The sequence below is a fragment of the Barbus barbus genome (assembly GCF_936440315.1).
Source record: "Barbus barbus genome assembly, chromosome: 28".
In the NCBI taxonomy this organism is placed as follows: Eukaryota; Metazoa; Chordata; class Actinopteri; order Cypriniformes; family Cyprinidae; genus Barbus; species Barbus barbus.
In genome coordinates, this window is record NC_136756.1 from 20,775,877 (window position 1) to 20,791,922 (window position 16,046).

The 16,046-nt window shown below is 38.7% G+C and overlaps 1 protein-coding gene across 3 annotated transcripts in view; it reads left to right on the top strand.

Annotated features, from left to right (window-relative positions):
• The first annotated feature begins 104 nt into the window (after window positions 1-104).
• LOC306848372 (uncharacterized protein C1orf21 homolog) overlaps window positions 105-16,046 on the top strand; it is a 29,708-nt gene continuing 13,766 nt past the window's right edge. The window contains exons 1-2 of one of the 3 annotated variants that reach the window (XM_079382881.1): window positions 105-290; window positions 13,154-13,277. In XM_079382881.1, coding sequence (XP_079239007.1) covers window positions 13,187-13,277 — 91 coding nt within the window. In that variant the 5' untranslated portion in view covers window positions 105-290; window positions 13,154-13,186. Of the gene's footprint in view, window positions 291-8,628; window positions 8,736-9,447; window positions 10,091-13,153; window positions 13,278-16,046 lie in introns of those variants that run through there. The other 2 variants (XM_079382882.1, XM_079382883.1) reach the window with 2 other exon arrangements.

Sequence of the window (16,046 nt, forward strand, 5' to 3'; positions counted from 1 at the left end):
TTTTCAAGACATAAGTGGAAATGTTTAGGATGATTTGACTAGTTCCTCCCCTCCTACGTCTAGGCATGTGGTTGGTTTGCCACACGGGCTTCAGCAAGATGGCTGCAGTTCTTCGAGCAAATCAGGGGAGCAGGCTGTGAGCCAGCGGTCCACATCGCTACAGCAGGGCTTATTCCGTCTGCGCGCGCGCTCGCGCGTGTTGTGTGTGTGTGTGTGTGAGAGAGAGAGAGTGTGTGAGAGTGTGTGTGAGAGAGCCGCCGCCAGTGGACCGAGCGGGTCACTTCTGACAAGTGAGTGTTTCCCTGTCACGTTTATGCATTTTTGCTTTGATGCTTGTGTTAATTGATAGACGCAATCCGATTACTTTTCTTTGTTGCTTGTCTCTGGTGAGTCGATTCCTGTTTTGGCTCCTGACTGGTTCTTCTTTTTTGGATGATCAGTTTGATCTGATCTGTGAACAGTGATTCCGGGCTGCATGGTGGTGTATGGGCTGTGTCTCAAAACCTAGTGTTCCGCCAGGCTACATAGCATTTTTGGGCATCTTTAGCGTCCAAAACGAATGCGATATTTTTGGGCGACTATGATGCCCAAAATGCTGTCTTGGTAAGCAGTATACTAGGTTTTTAAGCCATGGTAGACAGGAATAGGTGAGATCAATAACTGTTTAATATGAGGTTTCTGTCGCATTGCAAGGACGTTAATTGATATTCCCCCATGTTTTTATGTGGTACTACCGAACTGGAAGTAAAGAAAACAAAAGACACCTGGGTTGGCATGCATGTACACGTACACGTGTGTGTGTGTGTGTGTGTCCACTGTCCTGCGGGCAGACAATGCGCCCTCTGTCTCTACCGTGGCGCAGCTGTGTGTGTCCTTCTGTCACTGTGCTTTCATATGCAGTGTTTTCACTAGCCCGCATTCAATGTATGGCGGTGTGTTTGAATGGCAGACATGTTTACGTCTAGAGGGAGCTGTGCGTGATTTAGCGACGTCTGAATCATAAGTGAATCATTCCTTTGAGTCGGATCTTTTCAGTTAATCGGTTGAACTGGATCACAGAACAGCACCGATCGATTCGTTCAAGAATCGGTCAGAGCGGCTTTTCGAATCAATTAACTGACTCCGTGAACCGAGAATGGCGAAATTGTACTTCTCTACTAATAGTAGGCGAGTAGGCTAGCATGTCTGAATCAGTGTTGCCAACTGCTTTCAAGTGAAAGTAGCTAAATGTTACTAGATGAAATCATAATGGCAAATTCACTGATCTACATAAAGATGAATATAGATCAGTGGACAAGATGAAGAACTTTGATAAGGTTTGTCCAAGAAGTTTCTATATTTGTCCCTAAATTAAAAAAAAAAAAATCTCAAAAGGGGTGGGGGAAGTCGCTAAATATAGCTACAAAATTGCTAAATTGGCAACACTTGTCTGAATTCACAGTATTCATAAAACTTCTGGCGAGAGCCTAAAGTGCATACTTTACTATCCCATGGAGCCAATCGAATGCAGCTAGTAATTTAGCAATGTCTGATACAGGATTTAATGATGTCTGATTCATAAACAAATTTTTTTTTTTTTTTTCAACTACTCTGTTCATTTATGAATCTGACTGAATTGTCCGAGCGGTTCCTGAATAATTGAACTTATGTAAACTCAAATTTGGCCTGCGGTGATCTGTCTTTACAACTCTCTAACTCACTGAACCTTGAACAATCTCTGTCAGACTTGTCTGACTGGCAAGTGATTCATTTAATTTTAGAGTTCCCTTACTCTTTACAGACAGCTGATTCTTTCAGATTTGTCCAACTTTGACTGATCTGGTTTGACAGCTCACTGACTCTGTTGAACAATTGTCGTGTTCCAACAGAATGCAGAATCCTGTTGGAGCCCAGAATGATTCTATTGACTGAAAGAAATTGTGCAACAGTCAGGTTCCACAAGATACCATTCATTTTCTCCTGAAGCAATTGGATTTTTAAATATAACATTTAAACTTTTAAAAGCAGACCTATTGTGAGTTACAAGCCGCCACATGTAGTCGTACAAGGGGATCGAATCTCACATGATACAGCCTCTTTTGCACACATATGATTCGTATTGAACCAAGTACCGAGCTGCGTGGTGATGCTAAGAACATTTGGAGTGTATGACTGACTGGGTGAAAAGTAAATTAGTCAATAGCAGAAGTGTAATTAAACTTACTAGAAATATGTTAACAACCTGATTGTAAGACTATTTTATCAATGCTTATACAGAGTAGTTGTTGGTTTTAATAGCATTTTAAAAGACTTTAACCAGGAAATGAATTGTAGTCTTTGTTTAATGTAAATGCAAATTAGATTAAAGCGCTAAACAGCTTTTTTATGAGCTGATTCATGCTCCAACAAATTGGCACAAAATTAGAATAAACTGCCTTTATGTAATTAACAAAATATGCGTCATAGGACTTTATAGGAATGTTGTGGAGATGCTGGGATGTCAATAACCGTGTGATGTAAACGAATTGCTCAGTCATTTATTTATTTATTTTTTCTGAAGCAAACCGTTCGAAAGAACCAATTTACAGAAATGAGTTGGACTTCGCTCTGGGGAGACACGGTCGGCTCTGTACCTCTCTCTCGCTCTTCTCAATCTCTCATCAGTCTGACGCCTCCATCTGTCTCTCTCTCATCCATAAGCAGTGTGTGTGTTGCTTTGTGCACATATGGCTTTTGTTCTGGTGACTGAAGAGGCTGAATGGCTATTAATAGCGTCTGTGGGTCGTCTTCTCGGTCAGTCAATTTCAATCTTCTCCACCATCACAGCTCCCTTCTCCCACTCTGCCTGTTTTATTCAGCTTCTCCTCTTCATGGGACCTGAGAAAAGCGACCCAATTAGCTCATGGGGTTATGATGCAATGTCAGTGTGACGTCACTCAGAGGAGGTTACCATAGATACTGGAGGTCTATGTGGGAGGTTCCTGTGGTGGTGTGGCTCTGATGACCAAGGAAGCATGTTTGTGTACTGTGAGTTGCAACTTTTGAATTTAGTATGTTGACAGCACAACCTTATCTGACTTTTATGCAGTGTGGGGTATTTTGGTCAAGTAGTTAAAGGAAAATTGTCATTATTTACTCACCCTCAGGTCCTTCCAAACCTGTATGACTTTCTTTCTTCCATGGAACACAAATAGAGATATTTAGTAAAATGTTTTTGTTGCTTTCTTCCACACAATGAACATATGATATAAATGGTCCATATGACTCTTGCTGCATGTTGCATGTTTTTTAAAGCTACAGTTTTAATTCAGTTCAGTTACTTCAAATTGATTCCCCTTTTCCACAGCTCTCAAGAATCCTTTTCATTTGCATTTACTTTGTTTGCATTTGAAGTGAAGCAATACAATTAATATAATAATATAATTACATACTTATAAAATTAATAAAATACTAAGACTTAATAAAATGTTAACTGTAATCTCAATTAAATGTCATTTTGAAAAATAAAACTGACATTTTTCATGCTGTACATTTTATACTGAAAGTTTGATTTTTTAATCTTTAAAATTGTTTACTTTTTTAGTGTTGTATTATTTTATTAAGACAAATTAATACAGATTAAAGGGGTCATGAACTGATAAATCAAAATCCCTTTGATATTTGTGCTATAAAAACATCCTGTATGTTTCAGAACTCAAAACTTTCTCGTTAGTCTAAAAACAGCTTATATTGAAGGCAATCTGCAAAAACAACAGCTTGTGGAGTGTTCTAATCTATTCTATAGCCCTATTCGGACGGTAATCGTTTCTCAGGGGAACGTAAGTGATTTTCACCATTTACAGGGGGTAGTTGGGGATTTTAATGCCGTCCGAATCCGTAATGTCTGTTTTTCTCTCACCACCCCTATAAGAATCCCCGGCTGAATTACTTACTGTTTTTTGACAGACACCAAGGTCGTGTGGTAATTTAATTGCTGTCCGAATCCACAAAAAATCCACAAAAGAAATTCAGTATTTAAACCCTTTTTGAGCACTCCCGAACACTGTAAGGTAACGTTGTACTTTGGTGTAATTTGCATATTTTTTTCTGAAAGGTTGGAAAGTATTTAAAAAAACAATACTTCATAACTGGGAGCAGAAAGAGAAGAAAAGCACGTAAACATTCGAAATGGGTCTTTATTATGGAAGAAGCAGGCATGCAATACAGTTTTAAAATGTGTATTATAAACAGATAATATATAAGCGTATAATTATATAAAACTATAGGCTAGTGCTTCTATTTTCCTATTTTTAAACAGGAGATTTAAATAATCAAATAATAAATAGGATTATATATAATAAAATATGCTTGTAATAAGAATACATTTTACACAATAATAAGAATAAATTTGTAAATAAAATTCATTTCAATTACAGCAGACAATCATGTGACTGACAATCATGTTCCCGGGTTCGTAGGATCACAGAACTCCCTCCTCCACTGTGAATAAATCGCCATCCAAATCCATGAGTTTTATCACTGAGGTGATATGTAAATGTATTTTTACAGACATCCATATGAGAAACAATTGCCATCTGAATCGGGCTTATGATGTAATAGTAGGCTAAACACCGCCGCCTCAGAAGATCAACGCGTGTCTGTTTAGCCCCACCTACCGATTCTACATCGCTGCCTGTTTAGCCCCGTCCACCAATTCGCACATGTAGTGTAAAAAACGAGAGAGGCAAATGCAGGTCTATGCAGAAATCAAACAATAAAGATGGCTCAGACGGAAACAAGACCATGCAGTGCTAAGTTGTGGAAAAACAGTCTTTGCATTGCCTTCCTTCTGATCCCAGCATTTGGAAAGAGTAGATGAAGTTTATTTTTAATGACGTTCCAGACCACATCAGTAAGAACTTGGTCGTTTGTTCACATCATTTCACCATGGATTCATTTACAAACAAGGCACAATTCAACAGGATTTTCAGAAAGATTGAAACTAAAAGATAATGGTGTGCCAAATATGTTATACAAGTGATCTATATATACAGCCTCCATCTGTCCTACCGTGAGCCCTCAGAAAGCACAGGGCCTCGTGCGACCGCACCAGTTGCACTGCTCAAAGGACGGCCCTGTCTGCGACTAATAAAATTTTGGTCAACCAAGCCTCTTCTGGTCGACTAACAATTAGTCGAGTATTAGGGGGCAGCCCTAGATTTTACTAACAGACCTATCAATCTCTGTGTAAAAGTAACATTATGATGCTGCCATCTTTAAGTCAATTTTACCTCCCTGTAATTTGACTCAGAATCTCAGGTCCCCCCTCTACAAAATAGTGTATTACTCAGTCAGTAAATATTCATCCATGACACTTAATATTTTGGCTTTCATCACTATGCATGTTTATCTTTCTTCAGAATAAATATAAGCAAAATCAAAAATTTTAGCCGGGGACCTCTGGTTGAGTTGACACGGAATGACCCTATATCAAATGACATAGTGTCATTTTTTTCTTTCACTTGGATATATCAAAATAAGAAAAGATGAATGCAACTTATGTTTCAAGTCAACTTTAAAAAATGAAGGAAAAAAATTATTTGCACATGTAGATAGCTTTGCATCGTGGCATTTTAGGCCTTGCCTTACAGTACAGTCTAAGATAGTACACCAACTGTCCTTGATCCTTCCTGCCTTGGAAAGCATTGACGGGATCAATTACAAATCCAATCATCCAGAGAAAGGCCCGTGTGGTTCAGAGGTGGCTTTTGAGGTTGATTTTTGTGTCACAAGGTAGAGGTCAGGCTAAAGGCTGCGTGTGACTAACTAGCGCTCGCTGTTCTGATATGACACAGATCAAACATCCTCCTCTGCTGTTGTGAAATATAGACGTCCTCTCCGTCCCCGCATCAAGCCGCCACTGTCCCATGCGTACGTGCTGAGACAGATGGACGCACTAATTTGAATGTTTAAATAACAGTGCCGTCTACTACCGGTGCCATTTAGATGGAAGCATGACATTTTTAAACCTTATTCAAATTTAGCTGAATTAGTAAACATTTTGTAAAAGGATGTAAATGAGTTTCGCACAGTGGGAGGGATTTTCATTTGGCGACTTTCAAGAGCTCATTAGAGAGCTGTGTGTACGCTTACAGGAAACGGGCAGACCAATTATGCGGCAGCAGGCAACAGAATTGGTATAATAGATGGTTTTCTAATTTCAAATGAATATTTATAGGCAGAATTAGGAGGCGCTTGTCAGCTTTATAGAGATGGATACGGAAAAATTACAGACCTGACCCTAGAGTTGATTTCCACGAAGCTGTTGCCTTGTGCGTGCATGCGTGCGTTCACTGGAGGAGAGATGGCACTTATTAGTAATCGCAGAAAGGAAAGATGCAAAGGTGTGTTGTTTTGAAAATGCTGATCTATTAGAAGAAAAATGAGGTACTCAAGGTTTCGTTTGATTAGTCTTATGAGAGGTGGGTGTTGTTTATGAGTTATTTTGGTTCTTTTCTGACTGTAGTGGCACAGACACCAAGCCACAGACCCACGTCAGTAGAAGTGACAGGCACAAATCAGTTGCTGAGGGGTGAAGTCAGTGAGTCAGTCAGACGCAGGCGGTGTTGGGACAGTCCTGAGTGGTACGGTGTGACAGTCGATGGAGGGATCGATTTGAGCTTTTGTAAGTAAGATTTCCACACCGTCTTGGCTGCGTACACTGGCCCTTATTCATGAGTAGAATGGGTTTCTGTGCGAATAGTATGTGACACCATTCTTTAGTGAATTGTCTCATTTCAACTCAGTGGGACGTTTTATGTAAGAATGGATGGCAAGTGAGTTTATATTTTAGCCTGTTCTCATGCTAGCTTGAAATTTAGACAAGTCAGTCATCGGATGATTTCCCTCAGAAGTTGAGAGGAGAAAACTTATATGGAAACATTTGTTAATGCTGCTTGTTAAGGCAAATTGGTATTAACATTTTTGTTAATTGAAATAAGATAAGTATTGGATTTAAAAAAAAAAAACTTTGAAATGTTGTCTTTGCAAAGAACAGAAAAAAAATTTAAGCACTAAAATAAACTAGTTAAATAAAAACATATTTAACTTAAAGGGTTAATTCACCCCAAAATGAAAATTCTGTCATTAATTACTCACCCTTATGTCGTTCCAAACCTTCGTTCATCTTCGGAACATTTGATGAAATCGGAGAGCTATCTGACACTCCATAGACAGCAACACAACTGAAATATTCCCAGGTCCAGAAATGTAGTAAATACATCGGTAAAACCGTCCATGTGACATCAGTGGCTCAACCTCAGTTTTGCGACGCTGCGAGAATAATTGTATTTATTTTTTGGCGCAAAGAAAACAAAAATAACATAATTTACTCAACCATTCTTCTCCCCAGAGTTACGTCTTCTGCCATTTTGGAGAGTACATAAGAACGTATTTGATGTAATCAGCATTGTTTACGTTCGAGGGGGGGAAGTGCACGCATGAACGTAATCTGCGTATTAAGCGTTGTTTACGCTTGGGGGGGAAAGCGTGCGTATGCGTTTTGATATTCTCTAAAATGGCGGACAACGTAACTCAGGGGAGAAGAATGGTTGAGTAAATTATTTTTGTTTTCTCTGCACAAAAAAAAGTATTCTCGCAGCATCGCAAAACTGAAGTTGAGCCACTGATGTCACATGGACGGTTTTATCGATGTATTTACATTTCAGTTGTGTTGCAGTCTATGGAGTGTCAGATAGCTCTCCGATTTCATCAAAAACATCTGAATTTGTGTTCCGAAGATGAACGAAGGTCTTATGGGTTTGGAACGACATGAGGATGAGTAATTACATAATTTTCATTTTGGGGTGAACTAACCCTTTTATTTATATATATATATATATATATATATATATATATATATATATATATATATATATATATATATATATATATATATATATATATATATATATATATATATATAAATTGAAAACTGATATATTTATATTTCAAATATTTATATAAAATGTATGACATTTTTACAGTAAAGACGTTTGTTAAAAAGACAGCTTAACTGTTTTCAACATAATAAAAATAAATGTTTCTTGAGCACCAAATCAGCATATTAGAATGATTTCTGAAGGATCGTGTGACACTGAAAACTGGAGTAATAATTGCTGAGAACTATTTTAAAATGGAAAAATAGAAATCCATTTTAAATCACAAAATTTAAGTTTTTGGTGGGTGACTTCAAAAATCTTACCTACCTGAAATTTTACCAACTGATTAATCAATTCATAACAATAAATGATATGGTATTGGTAATTGTTTTGAGGTGTGAAGTAGTCTACAATCGTTTTTCTTTTAAAGTGGTCTGCTGGGAGGTTTGCGAACCATTGCTTTTAGCGTAAGTTCTAGCCATAAATGGTTACAAACTGTCACCTTGACCATCTTTGACATTTTTATATTCCCATCTGTTTCTCAGTCTCATTGCTTCCTCTGACTTGAACTCTCTGTCTCTCCCTCAGTCCTTTCGTTGCCCCCTCTCTTCTCGTGGTTAGAGAGTTCCCTTCTTAAACACTAGCGCTATTATTTTAGCATCTCTCCACCCCCAAACCACCTCTCACACTGCTTAAGACATAAAGAAGGAACGAAAGAGAAAGAGGCTTTAGTCTTAAGATAATCATGACAGCACTGAGAGGTTTTCACTGTGTGTCTCAGCAGGCTTGATGATCTGTTTAAACTGGGACGGGGAGTTGATGCTACAGCCGTTGCGGGTGAGTAAATATTATGGTCGGGGATTGCTGTCCTGCTCGCTCGGTCACAGGCGAAGATGAATGAATGGGGTCTCCTGGTTCTTCAGAGCAGGGTTTGTGTTCTGTCTCAGCTGATATTCAAAGGACTTGTGCTCTGCTTCCCATGATTCTTGTTCTCTTCTGATCAGCCTGTTTTTCAGGGTGAGCGGTGGCTCAGACAGCTCTCAGCCCTGCAGCCTGTTTGAGGGTGTGTACTTGCTGTGTTTGTGTGTGTGTGTGTGTGTGTGTGTGTTAGTAGGGGTGTGATGCTATTTTGCTTGACTTCATCTTCTAGTTGCCTAGAAAGTAGGTTATTCATTTGTCCTCGCACATTAGTCAATTTTTTTCTATTGTCAGAGCTGATTGCGTGTTTGTTTGAATGCCTTCAGATATAAGGATTGACGGTTGTTGGTTGAGTAGGTGCACATTGAAAGTTTGTCTAACAATTTCATCCACATTTTCCCATGAAAACAAGAGATTTTTCTAAAACATAAACTACAATCAAATCATTTACTAAATAATTTGGAGAGATGCATGATGCATAGGCCTATATATACATATACATACGGCTGGGCGATAATTCGATAACGATAATTATCGCGATATAATTTTCCTCGATAAAACGATATGAAGAGTTCGATATAATGTTTATGCGCCAAAAGCGGAACGAAACAGTGCGACTCATTTGAACCGCGACACACGGACCGTTTATCCGATCGGATCAAAGTCAAACTGCGGCGGGAGTCCACTAGAGCGGAATCAGATGTGTTTACTCGGTCACGCGAGCACTAAACAGCACTGCGAGATCCAGTGTGAAGCGCTTGAATTCAGCGGAGAACACACAGGACTCTGTGGTCGTTTAAAGTTTACAGCCAAACAGGAGAAACATTGTGTGCAACGAGACAGTCAGAAGGCTTTTCAATCTACACGTTGCCATAATTTACCATGGATTTACTGCAGTAACACTCACTGCACCATGGTATTGTGGCAGAAATGTGGGATATTCACACTGAATTTTATTACAGGAGTAATGGTATATAATTCTGTATTTGTGATTAAGCTATAGCATGTGTGCCTTTTATACTGAATGTTTTTAGACCACTGTTTTGCATACAAATAGGCTATCTAAAAACCATATAGGCCTAGTTATATTTTTTACCATGGTATTGAGGTGCTATATGTTGGTTTAATTGTTTATTATGATTTAAATGTATGCAAAAATATACTAGGAGCCTATCTTTAGTGATGCAGCGCAGAGAGCCGCTTCAGAAACTTGCCACGGCGCGGTTGATCAGCTCCGGCTAATGCGCCGCAGACGCGTGCGGTGTAAATAAGGGGTAAGAGATTTATTCATCATACAGTGTAGATCGCATATAATACTCGCGCTAGACTGAAGTCAGTTATGATGGTCTTTGCTCGTTTTGAATAACTGAGGAAATGTAACCGTTTGATTAACTGTTCGTAGCCAAACATTTCAAGAACACTCTTCCTCTCCAGAAAGATTCGCGCACGTCTGTCTCCTCAGTGCCATCACAAGCCCCTGCTGGCGACTCCTAACCACTTGAGAGACCCCTCGAGCTGTCTTAAATAACTGGGAGAGTAAGACTGATTCTTAGCTTTAAGAAATTTGATAACTTGCTTTCAAACTTATGTTTGAAAGTAGGAGTAAATTTCATGAATTCTCAGCACTTAAGACTAAAATGCCACTTTGAGAAGCTTGATAAATACGGGCCCTGGATATGCATCAAAAATGTGACTTGATAATTCTTCCTTGTTTTCTTGAACAAATTATCTATTTGACCATGCCATGACACGCACGTGACCTGTATAGAAACACACATCCAGTCACTGATCTTGGTACATGTATACGCAGAGCTTTTACAGAACACAGACGTCAATGTTCTGTCTGCACAAGAGAAAGTGAACCTGAGACAAGTGCCCAGATGGCTTCTTGTTTATGTCTCAGTCGCAATAGGTATGAATAGACTTCTCAACCTCTGTTAGGTAACACAAGGATGAATAAATAAATTATCTTTGCTCTTTTTCAGCACTATAATAAAAGACATGAGGTTAACAATTGGTTGAAGACATTTTTGTATGGCAAATTATGCTTTCTTCAAGCGTTTACTTGAAGGGAAAAATGGATTTAAACATGGGAATGTGTTAAGCTGAGCTGAAATAAATTTTTATCAGCAAAACGAGTGGCAGAGCAAATGAAGACCCTTCCAATTCTGATAAACAACTTGAATGGATAACACTCTTTTCAGACTTGAGATGTTGTAAATCTAAACACTTCCTCATCGAAAACCCCCTACTGTGGGTGATTATACTTTAACAGGCTTTTATGGGATGGCGCATCAAACCTCCGTAGCCTTGAGAAGCAGATCTTGTTTACTCAAGACTAGCAGCAGAGAGCGGTCATGCTCATCTGTGCGCACATACACACTTTTCTCTCTGTCTGTACACCTGGTGCTTTGTCCTGCGCCCTGTGCTGCTAAAGGCAGAGCTAAACACTGCCCCTCCTGACGACTTCAAACGAGGAAAGAGAGGGGAGGAGGAGTAGCCGGCTCTTTTGATCTTGCTCTCCTCTGTTTTGTCCCCTCTCAATTTGTCCCCCTCTTTTCCGAGTCTGTTCCTGCGTGAGGCTCTGGGGTCCCTGCTGGATGAGATGTTCTCATATCTCTGAAGGTGTTTTTATATGCAGTGGCTGTAAAGCAGTGATTTATGTGTTTTTGTAGGCCAACCTGAAAATCATCCTGCTTCCCTTGACAAAAACCCTATAGGATTGTTCAATTGGATTATTGCAGAAAATAAGCTCAGTCACAAAAGTTTATGATTCTTACATGTTTTGTTAATAATTATAATCTTAACATTTACATAACTTTTACATTTTGATACCTAAATACAATTTCAAGAAGTAAAAACTAAGCCTCTGACAACTCTTTCAGTCTTTATTTAAAAATGTTTTCCCTGAAAGTTTGAGTTTGCAAGAGCTGAAATGTAAACACAATGAGAGTTTAAAAGCAGACTAGTGACTGTTTGGGGTGATGAAGTTTAATGTCCAAGAAAACCTCTGTTGTCCCATTTTGCTACTTGTTAGCATCTCCCTTTTTCAAGACAAATCATTACTGATGTGTCAGAATAATATTTTAAAATATCCTGAGCTTGTATTAACCACATACATTTCACCAAAAAATCCTGTTATATTTGGAATATCACTGCATTCGATGGAAAATATCCAACTAAGTGGCATTGTAAACAAATGATATTCATTTTTCTTAGAACTAACTTCACTTTTATGAGCAATTTTGTCCATTTGTTTTAACCAGCTGGGTGCAAGGTTATTTTAGTTGATCTATGAAATCATTTGTTTTTTTTGTTGTCCTGTAGCAAAGTAACTATAGGTATAGTTCATCACATTAACTGTGGGCATTAGGCATCAGATTTTGAGCACATATTTGAAAAAGACAGCAGCTAAATCATATTTTGACAATTGTTCTGTCAGTCACAATAGGCTAAAACATTTATATTGCACTGTGAGTAGATGAGTTTACTTGTTCGGCATGCTGTTTAATGTCCCTGACAACCTCTGTAGTCCCATTTAGCCACTTATTAGCAACCGCCTTTGTCAGTGAAAGCTTAGAGGGGGTATAACTGATATATTTTGTGTCACAGAATAAAACATGAATATATCTTGAGCATTTAACCAATAACCCATTCAAAAAACCTTTCGACTGCAAGCCGATGTAACTGTAAATGCTAACTCGTTTCTGGGTTTTGGTCTACAAAAATGCGTCATCCCTGCAGCACTCTTTTTGGATACGTAAGTCACACCACATACATGCTTTATTGCACTGATTAATTGCTTAAAAATCTTTGTTTTTCTTTAAAATGATGCCCTAATGAACATTTACCATTGACATTTGACAATCAGAAACCGTCAAAATACTATGTCTCTGTTTTGAACAAAGTATCTGTTGTTTTATCCTTAAGTCTTAACAGACTTCCCTACACGTTTTGCTATATTTCTTTCTGTGTAAATGCCATTGGGTTGATATTTTGTTCTATAATGCAGTGACATTCATACTTTGTAAGTGTGTCCAAATACTTTTTGGCACTGCTGTGTGTATCTTGTGGTGTTCTTGGGTTCAGTTTGAAGATACACATGTTCATAAGTAACGGGGTGAAAAAAAGAAAAGAAGCAGCTCTATGTCTGGCTTCGTGCTGTGATAGAAAGCATGTCTGGATCTGTTCAGGCTCAACTCAGATGTGTTTTCTTTTCCTGATGATCGGTAGTACGTAACCCAGCAGAGACCCTAATGGAGCTAATCGTCTGTCCGTTCTGCCTTTAAACGTGCGCTGTCAGCCTCCTTGTTGAATGTGTTTTCTGTCTCTCTCAGGTGAGATGGTGAGAGGGGGGAGGGAGTGAGGCCATGGGCTGCACCTCGGCTAAGCAGGTGTCGGCTGTGCCCAACGACGAAGAGGGCCGGGGCAAAGCCTACAGCAACGGAGACCTCTTCACTGGTCAGTTACAAACACACACACACAACTTCGTAAGGAAAGTACACATTAATGTAGAACAAATAACCATTTTTCAGCAGCATCAGAATGATTGAACCCACATTATTCACTATAGGCTACAAATAATAACGATAATTGCCTAAGGATAGTGTATCTAATTTTTAAAAATCTGGACTGGTATAATAGGCAAGGCATGATCTATTACCATTATGGCCTTAAACAGGATGTTTAAAAGAGTAGTTCACCCAAAAATGAAAATTGTCACATCATTTACTCATCCTCATGTCATTCCAAACTTGTTTGACTTTCTTCTTTGAAACACAAAAGATGGGATTTTGAAGAATATATTTTCAAATGTTTTTTGTCCACCTAATGAAAGTCAATAGGGTCCAGTGTTGTTCAGAGACCAATGTCCTTCAAAATATTGTGTGCTGCAGCAGAAAGGAAATCCTATAGGATTGATGACAGAATTTTAATTTTTGGGGTTTAAAGACATGGTAGGTGATTTCGTTCAAAAACATTTTTTGTTATGCTGGTTGAAAGTCTCTTCACATCCCAATAACAATCACTAAGTTAAAGGGTTAGTACACCCAAAAATGAAAATTAGCCCATGATTTACTCACCCTCAAGCCCATCCTAGGAGTACATGACAATCCAATCGGAGTTCTATTAAAAAATGTCCTGGCTCTTTCAAGCTTTATAATGGTAGGAAACTTTGCTCCTGTAAACAAACATTGGTTCTCGTGAGACTAGCATATTCTCACAGGTGCATGTGCTATTGCGATACTACCATTAAAAAAGCTTGGAAGTGCCAGGACATTTTTTTTAATATAACTCCAATTGAATTAATCTGAAAGAAGAAAGTCATATACACCTAGGATGCCTTGAGGGTGAGTAAATGATGGGCTAATTTTCATTTTTGGGTGAACTAACCCTTTAAGTGGTCTAAATGCATTTATGCTGACATTATACGTCATCAGCGCATTCCATTACGCTATTGCAGGCATTATTACTTTACAGTACTAAGTGCATAATATTAATGTTTTCTCACTGCATTGCATTATCATCTCTCATTGTGACACTGGTTTGCCTCTGGTCTTCTAGTGCGCGGCCATGTGTTTTGTAGGAGGCGTGGCTTACCAATAATTGGTAGTTTTCCATACAACTGGCTTTTATATGTGTCCAAAATGAAAGGTTTTTATTGAACGTCACTGTCCACATTCTCTTAAATATCCAGAGATATTAATTTCCATGGGAAGCGGTCACATTTTGAGAATGTAATTTCTCCACTTGATTATTGTTAATGGATAAGAGCCTGCTTTTCAGTCTGTTTTTTGGCTTTGTCCCAGGTAATATACTTGGACTATGCTTTACATTTATGTACCTTGCTAATAATTGGAACGTGCACAATCTGGAATGTAGTATCGGGACACCATATCATAAAATTGGCTTGAATACCACAGACCAACCTCTGTTGTGTACTGTTTGCGTGCAAGTATTAGCTAGATTTGTTATCTTAAAACTGCTTTCAAGTGCAGTGTAGACAGGACTCTTCTCTTCCATAGGGTGATTGTGGGTAATAGCCTATTAGTTAAAAAAATGTGCTCTCAACTGGGCATCTTTGGCTTAATGTACTATGATTTTGGATGTGATTGTAGGATAGAAAGTAGTCAAAATGGGATGAAGTGATTTGATTGTTTCTTCTCTACTGGTCATTTTCTAGTGCTTTTTGTTTGTCACAATTTAAATGTTTGTCTGTTCCACATAATAAACTTAATTTGATGGATTTTGGTATGGTTCAATAAGTTAGGTGTTGATTCAGTAACTAATCTGAAAGAGTCAGTGAAGGATTTGTCGTACTGAATTAAACTGGTAATCTGTGAGTCGAGTAGTATTTTTGAACGATTTCTTGAATGAACCAGCTCAAGTCACGAGTCATTTGTTTGTGAATTGGACTACACTTACTTAGACTGTATGTTTTTGATTCAGTAAAACGAACACTTAAGAGTCATTTGGCAGAATTTTTTTTTATTGCTGGCCAACCCTATGCTTGAAGCTAAATGCAAAATGCTTTGAATAGTCAGTTGGACCAGGCTCCAGCAGTGATGGCTCCATCCATGTTATTCAAGCAGACATGATATGTGGGAAGTAATTCAAATGTAAGGGACAGAAAGACATCTTTGAACATCACTGGGATTGACATAGGCTGTTTTTACCAATCATTCAAGACTCATTCGAGATTAAATGTTAAGCAGAACAAACAGCCAGTTAAGTAATTTATGTCCGGGCACTGAATAATGTTTTACAATGTTTTGGGAAGCGGATTACGTTCTGGGAATTCTTGGTTGCATCCTTCTGCGCAGTCATACTGATGTGTGCGTCTGTGTAAAGACTGTCAGCTACATCTGTGCCAACAGGCGTGTGTTTTGAGGATAACATTATCGGCTGGAGTGAGTGACTCATTCCTGTGAGTGTGTTCGCTGAGTTTTGTGTGTGTGAGAGGGTGTAAATATGTTTTAAAGGGTTTAGATAACAGCAGCGCTTAGTGTGAGAGACCTGTGAGAGAGTGACGGAGATTAAAGGAGATTAAGAATTGGGGGTAAAACAGCAGAAAATCCACACAGGAAACTCTTGATGAGCAGCCATAGGAGGCTGCCGCCTACCCGCTCTCCCTCTCTCCCTCTTCCTGCCATGTTCTTTTCTCTGTCTCTAAGGATTCAGAGTGTGTGAGATGGTGGGGAACGGTCTGAGAACGAGGGAGAGAGTGAGTGA